At 38.7% G+C, this 24,529-nt stretch overlaps 1 protein-coding gene across 1 annotated transcript; it reads left to right on the forward strand.

The window, feature by feature from the left end:
- Positions 1–1,942: 1,942 nt before the first annotated feature.
- Positions 1,943–9,965, forward strand: LOC138403809 (uncharacterized). Its single transcript, XM_069505709.1, has one exon. The coding sequence runs from the start codon at positions 5,766–5,768 to the stop codon at positions 6,852–6,854; it is 1,089 nt and encodes a 362-aa protein (XP_069361810.1). The 5' UTR covers positions 1,943–5,765; the 3' UTR covers positions 6,855–9,965.
- The last annotated feature ends 14,564 nt before the right edge of the window (positions 9,966–24,529 follow it).

Raw genomic sequence — 24,529 nt, forward strand, 5'->3', positions numbered from 1 at the left:
ATAGGGCATCATATCAATATTAGATTTAGACATCTATCGTATTGCATATGAACGCAAACGCAAATGAATAAAATATGAAATGTGTCAAACTTGATTTTTAAGTCATCATCATCATGATTAACCACTAGTTAACCCATTATGGCTCGCTACTAAGAGACCCGTGCTCTTCTCAAAATATGAAGGGTTTGGCCATTTTTTACCAGGCTGGCTAAAGGTTCACACACCTTGTAACGAACATAGCCTACATACAACATAGGGACCTTAAAAAAAAAAAAAAAAAAAAAAAAAAAAAAAAAAAAAAAAAAAAAAAAAAAAAAAAAAAAAAAAAAAAAAATTATGTATATAATTTTTTTTTTATCAATGTAAGTCAGTCAGTCTAGTCGGTGACGTGTATGAAGGACAATCCAACAAATAAACACACTTTCGCATTTATAATAAGGGTACTGATGAGCTGTAAGTACGTTGATATTAGTATTATGTCAGTCAGTCAGTTTCTCTTTTCAACTGTATATGGAAAAGCAGTGTGAAAGGCTCTACTAAAGGATAATGTAAGCGCCGATGAATCATACACAACGTATAATTATTCGCGTAGCGGTCCTCACCTCAGTTGTGTCACAGTACCATCCGAGAACAGTCGAAATGAAGGCGATCTATCTAATCTGTGTTACGTGCCTAATCTGTTCGATCGATTCACGATCGATTTCGAACGATGATGTCAGCTCGATCGAAAGTGTTCCCAGTGAAAACAGTTCAAACTTAAGTGCGTCAAGTGAGTTAGGGATTCATTTTGTAAACGACTTGAGAGATTTGCGAAGGACTAAGCGGGAGATTTTTAGTACAAAAAATTGCGCTTCTGGATATTGTCGTAAACGATTTGGAAATATAGTAGTGTGCCTCCTTTGTGACCGGTAAGTTTGTGTTATTTGCTACGTTTTGACGCCTGGACTACTGGAAAGTTTTCAACGGGCCTTTAATTCAAACACCATGAAAAGTATAGGATTACTTTTGATCTGAGCCTCAATAGCTCAACCGGTAAAGGAGTGGACTGAAAACCGAAAGGTCGACGGTTCAAACCCCGCCCGTTGCACTATTGTCGTACCTACTCCTAGCACAAGCCTGACGCTTAGTTGGAGAGGAAATTCGGTTTTTATTTAGGTTTTCATACGGCCGCCAGTCAATGTAGTCTATCGAGGAAAACTGTCTCTAGTCGGTTGGAGCCTGCGGACCAGACGGTCGCGGGAGTTAGAATCAAAATCAAACACTTGACATTAGTTTTCTCTACTGCGTTGGGCCACAGTTCGAACACTTATGTGAAAGAACAAATTCCCTTATCATTGCAAGGGGTGGTCCGCGAGGGCTGAGCAATTAACTGGTGGTCGACCATATGGCTTCTTGTGTGTGAGTGTAATGGAAGTGCGAGCACTTAACGTTCGTAGACTCTAACACGCTGACGAGGACCATAGTGGTAGACACCTATAATGAGTAGAGGCGAGGCGGGACATGCGCGCACTAAGGTGCGTGCAGCCTAGCGCTCGTGTGGTGGAAATATTTGTGGAAATGGGTGCTTGCATTAAGTGCTCTTATGGAGGAAGACATAGTCTTCAATTAAACAGGTCTGTGAAACTATAATGAGTAGAGGCGAGGCGGGACATGCGCGCACTAAGGTGCGTGCAGTCTAGCGCTCGTGTGGTGGAAATATTTGTGGAAATGGGTGCTTGTATTAAGTGTTCTTATAGAGGACATAGTCTTCATTTAAACAGGTCTGTGGAATTATAAAATAGTTGAATGATATGGAGGTGAGGTTGTCTAAGACGGTAGACGTGCTTGTCGGTGGCACTTTGCACTATGTCTATCGCTATTTTTCCCTAAGGTGCAACTAGTTGAATGATATGGAGGTGAGGTTGTCTAAGACGGTAGACGTGCTTATCGGTGACACCTTGCACTATGTCTATCGCTGTTTCACTAAAGGAGAATAATTGGAAGAAAGGAACGACCAAGCGGTCAATGTCCTAATGCCGAATCAGTGTTGCGCGTGTTGGGTCCGCTGCGCCATACATTGAATGCTACCACTAAGTGGAAAAAAGGGGTAAAATACAGGGATTTACTGGCATAGCCAGAGGTTATACACTTATGTAAATACAAAGTCTCAAAGCAGGGTGCTATAAAATGAACGCAAGAGCGGGCAGGCATGCACATGATCGTACGTGCTGTCTATTAGAACACCACTATGGTAGGTGGAAACATGGGAGCATGGCTCTATTGTAAACCAAGTTTGGAATATTATAACTTGAGAGCATAGCTCTTATTACTTACAAGCCAGTTTAAATAGATGGTGCAATTATAAATATTATCCAAATATCAATATTTCGTTGGAAAGCGCGTGCGGCATCGCTTCGACCCCATCGGTCGGAACGGTGTGTGTGCTCGCAAATGGTTACGTAATAACGTCCGGATTGTGGATTGAGTAATAACTCAACCGACGTTATAAAAATAGATAATATAATCTATCTAATTAAACTTATGTGCTGGACGACACATAAGATTTATACTCAAGTAAGAAAATTTGAGAATGGGACCACTTTAAGTACAAGGATACTTTTCTTATGTTATAGGGGCGATACTTCTAAAGTCTAAAAGCGATTCATGATTGATCTGGTAATGTGGCTGCTTAGGCGAGGTGAACCGCGCGTCCTTTAGGATACTCGGTAAATCCTTGCTTGAGCTGGCAGACGGAGTTGTACTCTGTGTTTACTTTCGATCTATTTGCTGGTATACGTTGGAGTGCGTTGGAAGATGATTATGCGAAGGAGAACCCTAGTGCCATTAATGGCGCCACTTGGCGCTTTGTGAATCCTTTGCTGAGCTGATTCTAGCATACTTTAATAACTACCGATCACAGAGGGCAGGTAATACTGCTGTTCTGTTTGTACTCTGACATTCGTTGGAATACTTAACCGCCTTATGGTGGTTAGTGAATACACGCATAATACATAAAGCAACTTTAGCGTTCGAGAGCACTTTAGCGAGAGAGGAACATAGCACTCTGGTGTTTGTGCATCCTACCTAAAGGAGAGCCTAGCGCCCAGTGCTTGTGAATCTTTACTATAGTGATTTCTAGCGTACACAAATAAGTGATGACTTATCACTTGAGACCGAGCACTCTGAGTGCTAAATTACAAGGGTATGTGTGTAAAGGGACACGTTCCTTACCTATTGGGCTACGCATGTGTCTGAACATTGAATTGAATTGACTAGAGACACCAGATAGGTCTGTTGATCTCTATGTTACCCTAATATTGCTTGGAGCGTTGCATTCTTCTGATGGCTATTTATAAATAATACATAAAGCAACTTTAGCGTTCGAGAGCACTTTAGCGAGAGAGGAACATAGCACTCTGGTGTTTGTGCATCCTACCTAAAGGAGAGCCTAGCGCCCAGTGCTTGTGAATCTTTACTATAGTGATTTCTAGCGTACACAAATAAGTGATGACTTATCACTTGAGACCGAGCACTCTGAGTGCTAAATTACAAGGGTATGTGTGTAAAGGGACACGTTCCTTACCTATTGGGCTACGCATGTGTCTGAACATTGAATTGAATTGACTAGAGACACCAGATAGGTCTGTTGATCTCTATGTTACCCTAATATTGCTTGGAGCGTTGCATTCTTCTGATGGCTATTTATAAATAATACATAAAGCAACTTTAGCGTTCGAGAGCACTTTAGCGAGAGAGGAACATAGCACTCTGGTGTTTGTGCATCCTACCTAAAGGAGAGCCTAGCGCCCAGTGCTTGTGAATCTTTACTATAGTGATTTCTAGCGTACACAAATAAGTGATGACTTATCACTTGAGACCGAGCACTCTGAGTGCTAAATTACAAGGGTATGTGTGTAAAGGGACACGTTCCTTACCTATTGGGCTACGCATGTGTCTAAACATTGAATTGAATTGACTAGAGACACCAGATAGGTCTGTTGATCTCTATGTTACCCTAATATTGCTTGGAGCGTTGCATTCTTCTGATGGATATTTATAAATAATACATAAGCAACTTTAGCGTTCGAGAGCACTTAAGCGAAAGAGGACCATAGCACTCTGGTGTTTGTGCATCCTGCCTAAAGGAGAGCCTAGCGCCCCAGTGCTTGTGAATCTTTTGCTAGAGAGTGATTTCTAGCGTGAGTACTTTATCACTTACAAGTAAAATACAAAAACCCAGCATTAGCGTTTGAAGACACCTATGCGAGAGACGACCATAGCGCTCTGGTGTTTGTGCATCCTGCCTAAAGGAGAGCCTAGCGCCCCAGTGCTTGTGAATCTTTTGCTAGAGTGATTTCTAGCGTGAGTACTTTATCACTTACAAGTAAAAATAATAAAATGCAACATACCTTCACACAATGGATTGAGGTCAGGCCTGCGATTATAACTTGCTTCGGCGGTATCGTAGTGCAAGCCGCTCATCCTTGAGATCTCTAAGATCATTACACTCATTCACACACAAAGGATTGAGGTTAGGCCTGCGTTTATAGCTTGCTTCGGCGGTATCGTAGAGTAAGCCACTCATCCTTTAGATCTCTAAGAGATCGATATACCTACACCACACCACACTACACAAACCATTTACAGTGGAACACGCCACTATAAAGTATGCTTGCATGCGCCGTGCTATCTCATGAGAGGAACGCACCTCTCCTAACAGTATGCTTGCATACATTGCGCTATCCCTTGAATGATGACGCGTAGTGGGGGGGGAGCTCGTGTTCGTTGGTATTTTATGTTCTTAATGTGATAGGATACCAAGGGAAGGCAGAAGCTCACCGTTGAAGGCGCGGCGGAGCTTTCAACCATCATTCACTCCTAACCCCTTTTACACGAACTGGAGTGAATGGTGCCATTACACAGGGCTTCTTCTTCCTACAGTAGGAGGAAGAGCTTACATTTAGGTTTACACACGTTGAGTATGGGTACTAATATTATTACACTTCTTTTAATACGTCTCAATTGCTGAACCCACATCTTAAACCCCAATGGTTTAAATTCTATACCCGAACACGGTAGACATTTGGTATTCAATACGCGAACAACTGAATGATCGACCAGACAACTCCTATACACGAACGCACGTTCCAAAATAATGTGTTAGTTTCTATGCGTGAATACATACCTTCAAAGCCCGAACACCTACAGTCATTTGAGCATTCAATACGTGAATGCCCACTTCCTCTGCTCATACCCCGTAAGGTCCGTTAGGTCTGATGAACTCACTATTTCTGATACTCTAAACGTCCTTGGGTTATTGCGTTCACAACATGTTAAAAGGTTTCTACTGTTAGATGATACGCGTGCCACTAAAAGATATGAAATAGGAAGCGTATTCTTTAGGTAGATCAGTATATGAGGTAGGGTAGATTCATTAGGTAGGCCTCGGTAGAGTTACAATTGGTGCCGTGACCAGGATTCGAAACTGGGTTATTACGGCTAAACAGATGGTATAAAGATTATATAGGTAGGATAAATTGGGCGAAAGCCTACAATTGTTGCTTGTGAAGTGGAGAGAGTCAGAAGAGATCTTGAGTTCATTATGGCCTGGATGACTTCTGATCTGGGGGTTGAGAAATTAGGTAAAGCACACAACCGAATAATTTTTTTTGTTTACAGAATTAAACGTCACATTGAATAAGTTAACACGTAAGAGACTTCCTTGAGTTTAGTTAATAAAAGTAAAATAAAAATAAATTAGTAACAAGTGTACGAAAAAAAAAAAAATGGAGCAAAGAACTAGGAGGGGTAGGAAAAGGAAAGCGCAATCACCAGTACAATCAGAGAATGTAGTAACAGAAAATGATATAAATGTTAACCAGCCAATGCCGGGAAGAAATGTTGCTGGTGATGTAGAAGTAGCGCCCAAACGCAGAAGACTAGTAAAAGCAAAGCCTTCTAGTGTAAGGAATAAAGAATTTTCAATGTTATACAAATTGATAAACAGAAATACACGAATGATCGAAGAGAAATTCAAAACATTAGAAAATCGTTTAGCACAGGAACAACAACTCACCGATAATGTAACTTCCGTACAATTAGAGCCTGTAGAAAATACAGCATCTAAGATAGAGGATTATGCAACATGTAATATAATGAATATAGCAACCGAGAAACCAAAATTTTATAATGGTAAGAGTCACCCTGTTACATTTATAGAAGATTTGACTGCATATCTTCGGAAGGTTCCAAATAAAGGGAAAGAATTAGAATTGGCCTATGAATGCCTACAAGGCGAGGCAAAGGACTGGGTTAGATTGTATAAATCTAGATGGAAGAATTTGGATGATTTTAAATATGATTTTTTGCAAACTTATTGGGGAGAAACGGAACAGAATAAAATAAGGAGAGAAATAGTGTGTGCAAAGTGGAATAGATCTACACAACCAACTATGCTTGGACATTTTTTAAAATTAACTTCACAAGTTAAGATGTTGTCCTTTGAAATACCCGAAAAACAATTAGTGTCTGATATGATGAAGCAATATCCAAAATCAATACAACAAATGTGGATTATTACGAAGGGAGAAACCATTTTTGAAGCAACAGAATTTCTAAGAAAACAAGATGATATAAATAAACAAGAAGATACAGGGCCAATTGATAAACCACGAAATGGATATGCCTATAAGGAAGAGACCTTACAGAGAGATCAGAATAGGCAAGGTAACAGGAATTGGCGAAGGCCATTTAACGCAATAAATCGGCAGTATAACGGTCAAGATGAACAATGTAATGCTATACAAGTAGGTGACATAAATTATGGAGAAAACTTGGATGAAATTCAAGGTTGTAATACACATCAATCAAACTAAAAAGGTGGCTGTGGAAACGGTCCCCAACACAGCTACTAACACAGGGGACAAAGCTTTGAAAATTATGCTGAAATATGGATGGCGACCACGGCAGAGAATAGGCAAAGGAGGGGGGTTGTACACGCCAATAGAACACAAGGGTCAAACAGGCAAAACTGGTTTAGGATACCTAAATGAATTAAATTGTAAAGAAATAATTAAGTTACTACAATTTCGGACACACCACGCAGAAACTTACGTATTAGACGGTGAAATTTTAAATGTTTATGAAGAACAAGAAATTTTAGAGACATTATATCAGATAAAATCTGAGATACATATTAAGTTATTAGATTTTGAAGTTGACTGTTTACTTGATACCGGTAGCGATATTACTTGTATATCAGAATCAATGTATTTGCAATTAAAACAATGTGCTGTGAAATTACCTTTAATGCCTACACGTACTATACAATTGAAAGGGGCTATAGGGCAAAAAAGTATAAAAATCCAACAAATGGTTATAGTGCCAACCAAAATAGGTAGTTTAACTTTAGATATTGGTTATTTAATTGTGCCTGGATTGACTCATTCAGTGATATTAGGGTTTGATTGGATAAAGAATAATGAGATAGTTTTAAATCTGAGGAAGGATAAAATGTGCATAATTATTCAAAAAGATAATCAAAAGTATGTAATACCATTTATTAACGGGCCATTGGACATTCAAACAAAAGAAGTAATTGGCATACAAGGGGATACTGATCTTACGATTCAGATTAAAATCGGAACTGAAATAACGGAAGGTGATAGGGTTAAATTATTGGGTATGTTAACGCTTTTTAAAGCTATTTTTACAGAAGAATTAGGGAAGTGTAAATGTTATGAGCATGTTATAAAAATGAACCATGAAGATCCCATAGTGAAGAAATCATATCCTATACCATATGCGTATAGGCAAAAAATGGAACAAAAGTTAGAAGAATTGGAGAAGTTGAAAATAATATCCAGGGCGTCGACGCCTTACAATAGCCCCCTAACATTTACATTGAAACGAGATGGATCAATTAGGGTATTATTAGATGCTAGGGAGATAAACAGACACATGGTGGCTGAGACGGAAAAACCACCATTGCAATTGGATGTGTTAAACTCATTTCATGGTTGTAATTTTATAACTACACTTGATTTAAACAATGCTTATTTCCAAATACCTATCAGTTCGGAAAGTAAAAAATATACAGGATTTTCATTTAATGGAAAATCTTATGTATACAACGTATTACCACAAGGATTGAAGACAGCGGTAGGAAGTTTTAGCCGTGCAATGGACAAGATTTTAGGCCCAGAAGTAATAATATAAAATATGTTGGACCTTGTCAGTCTATAATATCCAATGACATTGGAGAAATAGTAATGGCGGATTTATATGGACCGCTACCAGCAGGAGCATTCGGCTTTACTTACATACTTGTAGTGCAGGATTCATTCAGTAAATTTATTAAATTATTTGCTTTACGGAAGGCTACGAGTCAAACTTGTTTAACAAAAATAAAACAGTTTAATGATATTATAAAAATAAAAGCTATTATGACCGACAATGGTTCTCAATTTATCAGTAAAAAATACAAGGAATGTCTAAAAACCCTCGGAATTAAAGCTATATACACTACCATTCGGAATCCTCGACCAAATACCACTGAAAGAGTCAATAAAGAACTAGGTAGATTATTTAGAGCATATTGTCATAAGAATCATAAAACTTGGGTAGGGTTTTTGCCTAAAATTGAAGAGTTGTATAATAACACGATTCACGATAGTATAGGATATACTCCATACGAGGTTTTGAATGGGGAAAGAACTAGATTAACAATTGATGCTTTAATCCATCAAGGACATGAGAGGCTAAATGTAGAGGATATACGCAAGAGGGTTAAAGAGAAGTTAAAAGAAACAAGTAAAATAAGGAACGGAAAATATGATAGACGTCATAATCTGATTGAATATCAAATAGGTGATTTAGTCAAACTAAAGAAATGTAATCGATCTAGCGCTCAAAAGAAAGAAATAAGTAAATTTGACCTATTGTATGAGGGTCCGTATGTAGTTGCAGCAGTGCCATATAAAAATGTATATGTTTTGATGTATCCAAACACGGCAATTATTCGGGGAAAATTCAATGCTATACATTTATCAAAATATTATTCTTGAATCGATAAGAAGTAAAGTCTATGCATTTCAGCTGTAAAGACAACAAAGTTATGTGAAATTAGCTATTTAATAATTGAGATAAGTGAAGTTCTATTACTGAATTATTATTTTTATTATTGATTGTTAAATGTATTGTAGTTAAAGGGAAGCAATTCATGAATGTAAAAATTAAAACTAATTAATAATTTTTTTTTTAATTATTTAATGTTAGTAGTGACTGAATTAGTATATTTAGTATATTTAGTTAGGAACACTATTGTTAAAATGTGTTGAAATTAAAGGAGAAGATATGATTAAAACTGATTAACAATTTTAATTTTCAAATTACTTTCTGTAAGTAGTAACTCAATAAGTAGGTTGTTAGAAACTTCGATGTTAAATGTATTGTAATCAAAGGGAAGGAATCCATGAATGCTATAATTCGAACTAAGTGATAATGTTAATTCCAATTTAAGAAGTCATTCAATGTGTAATAACTAATAATTAATGTTGTGTAATCAACTATGTGTGTATTGTATTATTGGGTGGGTGTAACAGTAGTTGATTTTCTAGACAGATATCTATGTATATTCATATTGTAAAATAAAATACGGTGGACGCCCAGTAAACCGACTTGACAATGTTCGCTAATGCAAGATTGGACGAGTTATAACTTTTACGCACCATCACTATAATTGTGCTCGACTCGTTGTAGTTTTGATTCTTATTGCTTAGGTTAAATTAAAGTTAAAGAAGATAGCGATGCGGTCTAGCGTGTGTTAAATTTATACTGGTTACACAAAACACCGACAATTAAAGACAAAGATATTACATGGATATTTAAGACCGCCTTAATCGTAATTTGTCGGATTGCCGGGAGTCCACTGTAGCAATGAATTTTGTAGTTGTCATGTAAAGCCAATTGTTTAGTTAGTAATTTGTTTAGTTCTATCAAAACACGAACCGATTTTTTTTTTTCCCGCTTAAAAATTGAGAAGAAAAGGTAAATTGTCATATGGTAAATTTTATTCAGCATGCCGCGAGGTGCAATGCTTCATAAAAATTTAGGGGGTTGGATGTAACGAACATAGCCTACATACAACATAGGGACCTTAAAAAAAAAAAAAAAAAAAAAAAAAAAAAAAAAAAAAAAAAAAAAAAAAAAAAAAAAAATTATGTATATAATTTTTTTTTTTATCAATGTAAGTCAGTCAGTCTAGTCGGTGACGTGTATGAAGGACAATCCAACAAATAAACACACTTTCGCATTTATAATAAGGGTACTGATGAGCTGTAAGTACGTTGATATTAGTATTATGTCAGTCAGTCAGTTTCTCTTTTCAACTGTATATGGAAAAGCAGTGTGAAAGGCTCTACTAAAGGATAATGTAAGCGCCGATGAATCATACACAACGTATAATTATTCGCGTAGCGGTCCTCACCTCAGTTGTGTCACAGTACCATCCGAGAACAGTCGAAATGAAGGCGATCTATCTAATCTGTGTTACGTGCCTAATCTGTTCGATCGATTCACGATCGATTTCGAACGATGATGTCAGCTCGATCGAAAGTGTTCCCAGTGAAAACAGTTCAAACTTAAGTGCGTCAAGTGAGTTAGGGATTCATTTTGTAAACGACTTGAGAGATTTGCGAAGGACTAAGCGGGAGATTTTTAGTACAAAAAATTGCGCTTCTGGATATTGTCGTAAACGATTTGGAAATATAGTAGTGTGCCTCCTTTGTGACCGGTAAGTTTGTGTTATTTGCTACGTTTTGACGCCTGGACTACTGGAAAGTTTTCAACGGGCCTTTAATTCAAACACCATGAAAAGTATAGGATTACTTTTGATCTGAGCCTCAATAGCTCAACCGGTAAAGGAGTGGACTGAAAACCGAAAGGTCGACGGTTCAAACCCCGCCCGTTGCACTATTGTCGTACCTACTCCTAGCACAAGCCTGACGCTTAGTTGGAGAGGAAATTCGGTTTTTATTTAGGTTTTCATACGGCCGCCAGTCAATGTAGTCTATCGAGGAAAACTGTCTCTAGTCGGTTGGAGCCTGCGGACCAGACGGTCGCGGGAGTTAGAATCAAAATCAAACACTTGACATTAGTTTTCTCTACTGCGTTGGGCCACAGTTCGAACACTTATGTGAAAGAACAAATTCCCTTATCATTGCAAGGGGTGGTCCGCGAGGGCTGAGCAATTAACTGGTGGTCGACCATATGGCTTCTTGTGTGTGAGTGTAATGGAAGTGCGAGCACTTAACGTTCGTAGACTCTAACACGCTGACGAGGACCATAGTGGTAGACACCTATAATGAGTAGAGGCGAGGCGGGACATGCGCGCACTAAGGTGCGTGCAGCCTAGCGCTCGTGTGGTGGAAATATTTGTGGAAATGGGTGCTTGCATTAAGTGCTCTTATGGAGGAAGACATAGTCTTCAATTAAACAGGTCTGTGAAACTATAATGAGTAGAGGCGAGGCGGGACATGCGCGCACTAAGGTGCGTGCAGTCTAGCGCTCGTGTGGTGGAAATATTTGTGGAAATGGGTGCTTGTATTAAGTGTTCTTATAGAGGACATAGTCTTCATTTAAACAGGTCTGTGGAATTATAAAATAGTTGAATGATATGGAGGTGAGGTTGTCTAAGACGGTAGACGTGCTTGTCGGTGGCACTTTGCACTATGTCTATCGCTATTTTTCCCTAAGGTGCAACTAGTTGAATGATATGGAGGTGAGGTTGTCTAAGACGGTAGACGTGCTTATCGGTGACACCTTGCACTATGTCTATCGCTGTTTCACTAAAGGAGAATAATTGGAAGAAAGGAACGACCAAGCGGTCAATGTCCTAATGCCGAATCAGTGTTGCGCGTGTTGGGTCCGCTGCGCCATACATTGAATGCTACCACTAAGTGGAAAAAAAGGGGTAAAATACAGGGATTTACTGGCATAGCCAGAGGTTATACACTTATGTAAATACAAAGTCTCAAAGCAGGGTGCTATAAAATGAACGCAAGAGCGGGCAGGCATGCACATGATCGTACGTGCTGTCTATTAGAACACCACTATGGTAGGTGGAAACATGGGAGCATGGCTCTATTGTAAACCAAGTTTGGAATATTATAACTTGAGAGCATAGCTCTTATTACTTACAAGCCAGTTTAAATAGATGGTGCAATTATAAATATTATCCAAATATCAATATTTCGTTGGAAAGCGCGTGCGGCATCGCTTCGACCCCATCGGTCGGAACGGTGTGTGTGCTCGCAAATGGTTACGTAATAACGTCCGGATTGTGGATTGAGTAATAACTCAACCGACGTTATAAAAATAGATAATATAATCTATCTAATTAAACTTATGTGCTGGACGACACATAAGATTTATACTCAAGTAAGAAAATTTGAGAATGGGACCACTTTAAGTACAAGGATACTTTTCTTATGTTATAGGGGCGATACTTCTAAAGTCTAAAAGCGATTCATGATTGATCTGGTAATGTGGCTGCTTAGGCGAGGTGAACCGCGCGTCCTTTAGGATACTCGGTAAATCCTTGCTTGAGCTGGCAGACGGAGTTGTACTCTGTGTTTACTTTCGATCTATTTGCTGGTATACGTTGGAGTGCGTTGGAAGATGATTATGCGAAGGAGAACCCTAGTGCCATTAATGGCGCCACTTGGCGCTTTGTGAATCCTTTGCTGAGCTGATTCTAGCATACTTTAATAACTACCGATCACAGAGGGCAGGTAATACTGCTGTTCTGTTTGTACTCTGACATTCGTTGGAATACTTAACCGCCTTATGGTGGTTAGTGAATACACGCATAATACATAAAGCAACTTTAGCGTTCGAGAGCACTTTAGCGAGAGAGGAACATAGCACTCTGGTGTTTGTGCATCCTACCTAAAGGAGAGCCTAGCGCCCAGTGCTTGTGAATCTTTACTATAGTGATTTCTAGCGTACACAAATAAGTGATGACTTATCACTTGAGACCGAGCACTCTGAGTGCTAAATTACAAGGGTATGTGTGTAAAGGGACACGTTCCTTACCTATTGGGCTACGCATGTGTCTGAACATTGAATTGAATTGACTAGAGACACCAGATAGGTCTGTTGATCTCTATGTTACCCTAATATTGCTTGGAGCGTTGCATTCTTCTGATGGCTATTTATAAATAATACATAAAGCAACTTTAGCGTTCGAGAGCACTTTAGCGAGAGAGGAACATAGCACTCTGGTGTTTGTGCATCCTACCTAAAGGAGAGCCTAGCGCCCAGTGCTTGTGAATCTTTACTATAGTGATTTCTAGCGTACACAAATAAGTGATGACTTATCACTTGAGACCGAGCACTCTGAGTGCTAAATTACAAGGGTATGTGTGTAAAGGGACACGTTCCTTACCTATTGGGCTACGCATGTGTCTGAACATTGAATTGAATTGACTAGAGACACCAGATAGGTCTGTTGATCTCTATGTTACCCTAATATTGCTTGGAGCGTTGCATTCTTCTGATGGCTATTTATAAATAATACATAAAGCAACTTTAGCGTTCGAGAGCACTTTAGCGAGAGAGGAACATAGCACTCTGGTGTTTGTGCATCCTACCTAAAGGAGAGCCTAGCGCCCAGTGCTTGTGAATCTTTACTATAGTGATTTCTAGCGTACACAAATAAGTGATGACTTATCACTTGAGACCGAGCACTCTGAGTGCTAAATTACAAGGGTATGTGTGTAAAGGGACACGTTCCTTACCTATTGGGCTACGCATGTGTCTAAACATTGAATTGAATTGACTAGAGACACCAGATAGGTCTGTTGATCTCTATGTTACCCTAATATTGCTTGGAGCGTTGCATTCTTCTGATGGATATTTATAAATAATACATAAGCAACTTTAGCGTTCGAGAGCACTTAAGCGAAAGAGGACCATAGCACTCTGGTGTTTGTGCATCCTGCCTAAAGGAGAGCCTAGCGCCCCAGTGCTTGTGAATCTTTTGCTAGAGAGTGATTTCTAGCGTGAGTACTTTATCACTTACAAGTAAAATACAAAAACCCAGCATTAGCGTTTGAAGACACCTATGCGAGAGACGACCATAGCGCTCTGGTGTTTGTGCATCCTGCCTAAAGGAGAGCCTAGCGCCCCAGTGCTTGTGAATCTTTTGCTAGAGTGATTTCTAGCGTGAGTACTTTATCACTTACAAGTAAAAATAATAAAATGCAACATACCTTCACACAATGGATTGAGGTCAGGCCTGCGATTATAACTTGCTTCGGCGGTATCGTAGTGCAAGCCGCTCATCCTTGAGATCTCTAAGATCATTACACTCATTCACACACAAAGGATTGAGGTTAGGCCTGCGTTTATAGCTTGCTTCGGCGGTATCGTAGAGTAAGCCACTCATCCTTTAGATCTCTAAGAGATCGATATACCTACACCACACCACACTACACAAACCATTTACAGTGGAACACGCCACTATAAAGTATGCTTGCATGCGCCGTGCTATCTCATGAGAGGAACGCACCTCTCCTAACAGTATGCTTGCATACATTGCGCTATCCCTTGAATGATGACGCGTAGTGGGGGGGGGAGCTCGTGTTCGTTGGTATTTTATGTTCTTAATGTGATAGGATACCAAGGGAAGGCAGAAGCTCACCGTTGAAGGCGCGGCGGAGCTTTCAACCATCATTCACTCCTAACCCCTTTACACGAACTGGAGTGAATGGTGCCATTACACAGGGCTTCTTCTTCCTACAGTAGGAGGAAGAGCTTACATTTAGGTTTACACACGTTGAGTATGGGTACTAATATTATTACACTTCTTTTAATACGTCTCAATTGCTGAACCCACATCTTAAACCCCAATGGTTTAAATTCTATACCCGAACACGGTAGACATTTGGTATTCAATACGCGAACAACTGAATGATCGACCAGACAACTCCTATACACGAACGCACGTTCCAAAATAATGTGTTAGTTTCTATGCGTGAATACATACCTTCAAAGCCCGAACACCTACAGTCATTTGAGCATTCAATACGTGAATGCCCACTTCCTCTGCTCATACCCCGTAAGGTCCGTTAGGTCTGATGAACTCACTATTTCTGATACTCTAAACGTCCTTGGGTTATTGCGTTCACAACATGTTAAAAGGTTTCTACTGTTAGATGATACGCGTGCCACTAAAAGATATGAAATAGGAAGCGTATTCTTTAGGTAGATCAGTATATGAGGTAGGGTAGATTCATTAGGTAGGCCTCGGTAGAGTTACAACCTTTTTCAGAATAATATGGAGAACTCTCAGGCATTGTCATGCAGGTTTCCTCACAATGTTTTCCTACACCGTTATAGCGGTGATATTTAATTGACAATGAACGATCAACTTATTACCTAATTTAAAACGTCTATACGTCGTTTGCGAAGACGCGGTCTCCACTCAAGAACCTTCTGACTCCAACACCCCAGACATTGCACTCTCTAGTAATTCTGACATCTCAATGCCGAAGAGTATGACTGGTGTTTAATTGTAATTTACGATTGCTTATTATCGAAAAATGTGTAATGGACCTCTCTTTACGGGCGATAATCTTTATTTTTAGCTTTGCGGCTTCAAGAAAGTACTATAACTTAGCTGTTATAGGTAACTTGGTTATCATTTTTTTGATTACTTAACCTATTCCATTTTTTGTTTCCAAAAGAACCAGCTTGTGCAACAAAGTATTTTTAATTAAGTAAAGTACATTTTATAAGAAACTTTTTTGCAATAACTTAAACCTAACTCTAAGGGTTTGTACTTTGCCGATGGTAGGTATATTACTTTGCCGATGGTAGGTATATTACTTTGCCGATGGTAGGTATATTACTATCTATAGTTCACTTCGTGGTGATCGTTATCAAGCGATCACTACACTAACCGAATTACAATAATTGATGATGACTTAATCATCAATAGAAATCTTCTATAAATATAAAAAGAAAAGGTGACTGACTGACTGATCTATCAACGCACAGCTCAAACTATACTGGACGGATCACGCTGCAATTCGTCATGCTATTATAACGTAGGCGTCCGCTAAGAAAGGATTCTTCAAAATGCAACCCCTAAAGGGGTAAAATAGGGTTTTGAAGTTTGTATGAAAGTCTGTCAGTTTTGAAGTGTCTATAAAGAAGTTTTGTAGTTAATATTTTTGCAATTAGCAGTATGACATATTTTATTAAGCTCATGTTAAAATCTTACAGTTAAAGATCAAACCTAAGGGTGTAAAATAGGGGTTTAAAATTTGTGTAGTCCACGCGGACGAAGTCGCGGGCATGAGGTAGTAAATAAATAAAAGCCTGACTCGTTCACTAAAAGATTCAATCAATGTCTCATCAATGAATCATCAATCTTGGACTTAGAAATCTAAAGATGTTTCAAATTGTGCCACATACGCTACGATGTTTTGCTTAGGTATAGTAAAAAGAAAATGCATTTAAATGGCCTGACTGAATGACATCATACGTTGGTTGGCCTTACATACCGCCATGATAAACTTGGTTCTGTGTTGCAATTCACATGAGTAAATGTTGTAAAAATCTTGTTTTTGTATGCGGCAAACAAACCCATTTCAAAGATTTAAAACCGGAGATCGATAGTGTGGCTAATTCTGTTGTACAGTCTCTAAACTAAACTAAAACGCACGTCTAAATCTATTGCTACCCCTTTCCTAATGTTGCTTGCGGAAAAGGATAGCACTAGATTTAGACGTGTTAATTTAGTTTAAGTAAGGAGAATCAGCCCTATTGGCGACTTCCTGTTAGAACTCCTGTTCTGACCTGTGGGAACTCTTCCCATGGAAGATTTTAAAAATGCATCCACGCGGATGAAGTCTATGGAGACCGTTAACAATTAAAGTTAATTATCTACATAAACAAAAATATAACAGTTTCATCCAGTATAAGTAACATTATTGAAAGTAGTTCAATAGTTATCGTAATATATTGCGATAACTATATTGGAGTCATAAAACTGGGAACTACTGAATGAAATGTCATTTCGATTACATTTAAGAGCCGTCTTATCTTGTTGTACGGAGTTACGATTATTGCCAACGCTACACCTTTTACAATTACAGATGATCATTATTATAATAAAAATACATTGGTTAGATAATGCCTGCCGCCCTGGAATGACGATTGTGTGCATACATTTCATTAAAATCGGAGAATCATATCAAAATCTTCAAGACAGACAGACATACCTACTTTAGTATGAATAATGTTAGTAAATATGGGTAAAACTGTATCAATTCCTTACAGTCGGAATTAGCTTCATACAAAATCGGTACCTAATCGACTTGTTCACTTCATTAATTATTTATTACTAGCTGATCCCCGCGGCTTCGCTCGCGTAGATTTAGGTTTTTAAAGATCCCGTATAGCCTATGTCACTCAGGAATAATGTAGCTTTCCACTGGTGAAAGAGTTTTTAAAATCGGTTCAGTAGTTCCAAAGATTACCCCCTACAAACAAACTTAACGACATTACCTCTTTATATAATTGTATAGATAAGATACTCTTATATCGCATTAATTATATTAATTATTTATTATAAGATACATCTGTGCGGGTAAGCGTAGCGTTTCCTGCCCGATTAAAAAAAACCGGCCAAGTGCGAGTCAGGCTCGCGCAATGAGGGTTCCGTGCTACAGTCGTATTTTTTCGACATTTTGCAGGATAATTCAAAAACTATGATACATAAAAATAAATAAAAATCAGTTTTAGAATGCACAGATGAAGACCTTTCACATGATACCCCACTTGATACAGTTATCTTACTTAGAAAAATGAAAATACTAATTATTAGTTCATGACTGCAATTTAATTTTTTTGTGTGATGTAAGCCTAAATTCACGGTTTTCAGATTTTTCCCCAAATTTCAGCTATAATATCTACCTACCTGCCAAATTTCATGATTCTAGGTCAACTGGAGTTTTTACCCTGTAGGTTTCTTGTCAGACAGACAGACAGACAGACAGACAGACAATAAAGTGATCCTTTAAGGGTTCCGTTTTTCCTTTTGAGGTACGGAACCCTAAAAAACAAGGTATACGTCCCGCAAATTGCTAATACGCGTGGCTGCCATTTAAGTGACGTCAGCACTAGACTGAAGTTTCGAGCTGATGGTATATTTCTATTTCGGCTGAAATCAAAATGACGTCATTTCGATGTTAATGAGACATGGTTCCAACTCATTAGCAATTTGCGGGACTTATAGGTAGGTAAGTGGTATTTTCATGCAAATACATTAATGTGCAAAGCTTGTAGGTGAATACTAAAATATGTACCTGAAACGAGTAAAAACAAACAGACCATGATAATTACACGCGTTTTACTATTTTTCCATTTTTTTGACTCTAATTTTTATTGCGATATAAAAATTTAATTTCACTGGAACCACCGCATAGTGGATTGTCGGTTTTACGATACTTGAAACCGTTTCATGGTCAAAGAGCCAGTAGCAGCTAAAATTACTTACATTTTTAGGGTTCCGTACCTCAAAGAGAAAAAAGGAACCCTTAGTCTGTTTTTTTATGTACAAATTTATCTATATAATTTTTAGGGTTTCCTACTAAAAAGGTTGCCAACGGGACCCTATGCCTAAGCCTCTGCTGTTCGTACGTGCATCCATCCGCCCGTCCGTCCATCTGTTTGTATCTCGTTAACCATACCTAATAGAAAAAAGAAAGAAAAAATAAAACTAGTTTATTCATCCTGTGCCTAAACAAACAAACTTAAAATTAATTGTAGGTATTAGGTTATCTATGTATATATTTCATAACTAGCTATGATGCCCGTAACTTTCTTCGCGTGGATAATCCCGTGCGAACTTTTTGATTTATTTTCCTTCTTTATACTTATCCATGCAAAAAATCATGTCGATCCGTTGTTGCGCCATTGCAACGTGATTGAAGAACAAACCAACAAATAAACACACTTTTGCATTTATAATATGGGTAGTGATAAGGGTGGTGATTTTCACTTAATAAAAATTCTGTGGCTGATAAAAAAACTCTCGAGGCCACCGGCTCTTAGCCTCTTCATGCTGGAGGGATGCACAATTTATTTACAATGCAGTTTATAGTCATATAAACAACAATTTCACAGTTACAGCTACTTTACGGCCTAGGTTTAAGTCCCTATTTACGACCTAGGCCCCTTTTATAAGGTCACCCGGCGAAATACCTGGCAATAATTGTTATTGAATTTATAATATTTATTTCTCGAAACAAAAGTTATGGTAATGCGTTTTAAATTTTATTACTTCTACTACATTAAAGTAAATGGTCTATTGCCAAGTTTTTAATTCAATTTTAAAATGAGATATTAAGTAGGTAAGGCACCGATTCCTTTGTCGTTCTCTAAACTAAATTTAGAGTATCTGCATCCTTTTCTTTTTAACAATGCTAAAAAAGGAACGGAACATGACTTTCACATTTAAAGACTCTAAATTTTAGTGCACAATACAATTTTAAACAGCAGGTTCGTGACTGCGCGCTAAAATCACGGGTTTTACAATCTAAAAATTTAATTTAGAACTGTCAAACTGTGTCTGTCCTTTTCATATTACATAAGTAAGAAGAGCATGCGAATACTATAAAATTAAGTTGTGCTCAGAATCAGTGCCATGTTTGATTTTGCGCATATTTAATTTAATGCAGCCAGTATTCTTGGCACCATTCCACGCGGGCATGATTTATATAGTAATTAGATAAGGCTAGCTTTAAGTTTTATTGTAATACTAGCTTATTCCTACTACTTCGTCCGCGTGGACTACATAATTTCAAACCCCTATTTTACACCCTTAGGGGATGAATTTTCAAAAATCCTTTAGCGGATAAAATAAATAGCGGAAATAAGCGGATGTCTGCGTCATAATAGCTACCTGCATGCCAAAGTTCAGCCCGATCCGTCCAGTCGTTCGAGCTGTGCGTTGATAAGATAAGATAAGATAAGTTTATTAATTGCAAAATTGTATGTACATAGGGTCTTAAAAATATAAAAGTCCAATTACAATCTGCCATCAATGGCGCGCAATTTTACAATAATGTCAGTTACACATTTAGTTACTATTAACATAGGTACTAAAAAATAAAAAATAAATTTAAAATATGATGTCAGAGAAAACCTAAAATAGTCTTATTTAAGTGCATGTTAATATTAACTTAATAATAAATTACTTACATTGATGAAATTAATTACTTAATCAAATCTCGAAATTAAGCCTTAATATGTCGTACGAAGTCATCCACTGCATAAAAATTTTTTTCTTGCAACCATTTTTTTAATTTATGACAGAATTGTTTAAATGGAAGCATTTTAATCTCCATCGGCAATTTGTTAAAAAAATTTATGCACATAGAGTAACAATTTTTTTGGTATAATGATGTTTTGGAGATCCTATCAGACACTAATTTATCTTGATTTCTCAATCCTCTTTTTCCAACATTATCATGCAGAGTTTTGAAACAATGAAAATTCGTTTTGACAAACTTTGCAATTTCTAAAATGTACATACATGGAAGTGGCAATATTCCATGTTTTTGAAAGACAGGCTTACATATAGATAATATAGATAGATCAGTCAGTCAGTCAATCAGTCAGTCAGTCAGTCAGTCAGTCACCTTTTCATTTTATAATATACTAGCTTATGCTCGCGACTTCGTCCGCGTGGACTACACAAATTTCAAACCCCTACTTCACCCCCTTAGGAGTTGAATTTTCGAAAATCTTTTCTTAACGGATGCCTACGTCACAATAGCTATCTGCATGCCAAACAGCCCGATCGGTCCAGTAGTTTGAGCTGTGCGTTGATAGATCAGTCAGTCAGTCAATCAGTCAGTCAGTCACCTTTTCATTTTATAATATATTTAGATTAGATTTTCATTAAAAAAGTGAATATTTGCAGTCTTCAGTGTAGTAGGATTCCTACTATTAGATATATAAACTAGGATTACTTACTTACTCGTGTAATCAACAAATCAACTGTAGTAATAAGATAATTAGCCGGTGTATCTTTGTGTATTTGACATTAGTAATGCGTGGCCATCGTGCCAGACCTTCCTTGACTACCACCGTTTTACAACTGCGCTCTACATTATTTTCTGCTTGATTTTTGATTATTCTGCTTTAAGATTCTGCTTGATTAAAAAAAATATATATACAAATGGGAAAAAGTGGCTGACTGGCTGACTTTTCAACGCACAGCTCAAACTACGGGATGGATCGGGCTGAAAGGCATGCAGATAGCTATTATGATGTAGGCATCCGCTAAGAAAGGATTTTTGAAAATTCAACGCATAAGGGGGTGAAATAAGGGTTCGGAATTTGTGTAGTCCACGCGGATGAAGTCGCGAGCATAAGCTAATCTAAATATATAAGAGGAAAACGTGACTGACTGACTGACTGACTGACTGATCTATCAACGCACAGCTTAAACTAATGGACGGATCGGGCTAAAATTTGGCATTAAGATAGCTATTATGACGTAGGCATCCGCTAAGAAAGGATTTTTGAAAATTCAACCCCTAAGGGGGTGAAATAAGGGTTTGAAATTTGTATAGTCCACGCGGATGAAGTCGCGAGCATAAGCTAGTGTTATAATAAAACTAGCCTAAAAACAACTAACTAAAAAATTAAAGCTAGCCTTACCTAATGACTGTACAAATAAACCCTGCGTGGAATGGTGCCAAGAATATTGGCTGCATTTCCGCGCTGGACAGCCAGGCTGATCCTTCGCGCGACAAATGAGCCAGCCCTTCTGCAGCGCTGAAATGTCTGGTAGAAAGTTTTTAGCACTGACTCCAAGGGCCCTCTTCTCAAGGGCATCTCCTACTTATTGACTTTTTGTCTTTGACTGATTTGAGACTTTAAATATCGCGAGGCTATCTGCATGCCTTAAGAGTTCTGCACAATATTCTTAAAGTGTATGAACCTCACCTATCCGCTCTTGCCGTGGTGGACTGTGGCCTATACCCTGGCCTGCACCCTTCTCATTCTGAGAGGAGACCCATGATCAGCATTCAGCAGTGGTTGATATTTTAGCATAATACTTATCTAGGTTTTCAAGAAAGGATTGTCAGGGTCCCGTTGGCAGCCTTCGGGTACCTACGGAACCTTCAAAAATCAATTTGACACTTCTACTTTTTTTTTTTTTTTTTAAACTTAAAGCTAGCCTTATCTAATTACTATATAAATCATGACCGCGTGGAATGGTGCCAAGAATACTGGCTGCATTTCCGCGCTGGACAGCCAGGCTGATCCGTTGCGCAAAAAATGAGCCAGCCCTTCTGTCACCAGATGAGGCTATTAATCGCGGTGAAATGTCTCGTAAAAAATTTTTAGCACTAAGACTCCATGGCCCCAGGGTCTCCACGGCAAACGGCACAAAAATGTAACTCTCTATAAGAGAGGCATACTTGCGCCGCTTGCCGTTTTCAGCTGTTTCTGCTGCGGCTCCCGGTCTTGATGCTACTTGGTAGACTTACTACTCTACCTCTACTTCGATCTGAACTTCAAATGATGCCCAACATTTTTCTACAAACCTTTCTACAATGCAGAGGTCAAGTGAGTCTGGTCAGATCAGTCGTCACTAAATAGGCGAGACGAATCGTTCAGGCGGCTCCTTTGACGAGGGAGGCGGCAAGCTCTGTAAATTGTGCCGTTAGATCCTCTGCGAACACCGACTGTTCAAAAACTCACTGTTTGAAAATCCTTTATGACAATTTTTTTTTTATTCGTTATAGGCGCACGCTTGACCACGATCACACCTGATGGAAAGTGATGATTTCCAAGAAAGGTTCCAGCTCAGCAAATCTGTATGCCTTGATACACAAGAGCATACAGCGCTGATTTTCAGCCAAGACCCGTTTTTAGGGTTCCGTACCTCAAAAGGAAAAACGGAACCCTTATAGGATCACTTTGTTGTCTGTCTGTCTGTCTGTCTGTCTGTCTGTCTGTCTGTCCGTCTGTCCGTCTGTCTGTCAAGAAACCTACAGGGTACCTACTTCCCGTTGACCTAGAATCATGAAATTTGGCAGGTAGGTAGATCTTATAGCTGACATTTGGGGAAAAATATGAAAACCGTCATTTAGGTCATGAACTAATAATTAGTATTTCCAACTTTCGAAGTGAGTGACTATATCAAGTGGGGTATCATATGAAAGGTCTTCACCTGTGCATTCTAAAACAGATTTTTATTTATTTTTATGCATCATAGTTTTTGAATTATCGTGCAAAATGTCGAAAAAATACGACTGTAGTACGGAACCCTCATTGCGCGAGCCTGACTCGCACTTGGCCGGTTTTTTTTTTAATTTATAGACTAGCGCTTGGCTGCAATCAGACCTGATGGCAAGTGATGATGCAGCCTAAGATGGAGCGCGCTTGCCTAGAAGATGCCTATTCACTCTTGACCTGAAGGTCCTACCCATATTATAATTGGAGGGGAAAACTGGAAGGGTGTTCCAAATCTTAGCGGTTCGAATCAGAAATGAGGAGGCAAATCGCTTCTTACGTATCTAATTTCGACTACGTACGTAGTACGTACGGGTACCTACAGACCTGCCCCCCAATTGTGTAAGAATAACCATTTCATGGCTATCGCAATCGTCAAGAATTCTGCCCTTTGATTGGCTGTGAAAAAATGTAAACAGCGAATCAACCAATCAAAGGGCAGAATTTCTTGACGATTGCGATAGCCATGAAATGGTTATTCTTACACAATTGGGGGACTGAACCATACCGTAGCGTATCGTAGGATAAAATCAGGATTTCGAATTATTTTCTCAACCGGTTGTCGAACCCAGTCACTTCTTTTCCTGGCAGGTATTAACACATAAAAAAAAGCTGTGATAGCCTAGTGGTTAGGACGTCCGCCTTCTAATCGGAGGTCGGAAGTTCGATCCCGGGCACGCACCTCTAACTTTTCGGAGTTATGTGCGTTTTAAGTTATTAAATATCACTTGTTTTAACGGTGAAGGAAAACATCGTGGGGAATCCTGCATGCCTGAGAGTTTTCCATAATATTCTCAAAGGTGTGTGAAGTCTAACAATCCGCACATGGCCAGTGTGGTAGACTATGGCCAAATTCCTTCTCACTCTGAGAGGAAACCCGTGCTCTGTAGTGAGCCGGATTGGGTTGATTATGATGATGATGATTCACACCAGGTTTTTTTTATTTATTCAGATACAAGTTAGCCCTTGACTGCAATCTCACCTGGTGGTAAGTGATGATGCAGTCTAAGATGATAGCGGGCTAACCTGGAAGGGGTATGGCAGTTTTTATTTAACCCATACCCCTACACGGCATCGTACCGGAACGCTACGCGCTTGGCGGCACGGCTTTGCCGGTAAGGTGGTAACTAGCCACGGCCGAAGCCTCCCACCAGACCAGACCAGAAATTTAGAAATTATAAAATTCCAAACCCCTGCCAGGAATCGAACCCGGGACTTCCCACTA

This window comes from Maniola hyperantus, chromosome 21 (genome assembly GCF_902806685.2).
Source record: "Maniola hyperantus chromosome 21, iAphHyp1.2, whole genome shotgun sequence".
NCBI lineage: Eukaryota > Metazoa > Arthropoda > Insecta > Lepidoptera > Nymphalidae > Maniola > Maniola hyperantus.

Excerpts from the sequence above, each read along its gene's own strand:
- LOC138403809 (XM_069505709.1), top strand. The coding sequence starts at position 5,766 with ATGGAGCAAAGAACTAGGAGGGGTAGGAAAAGGAAAGCGCAATCACCA.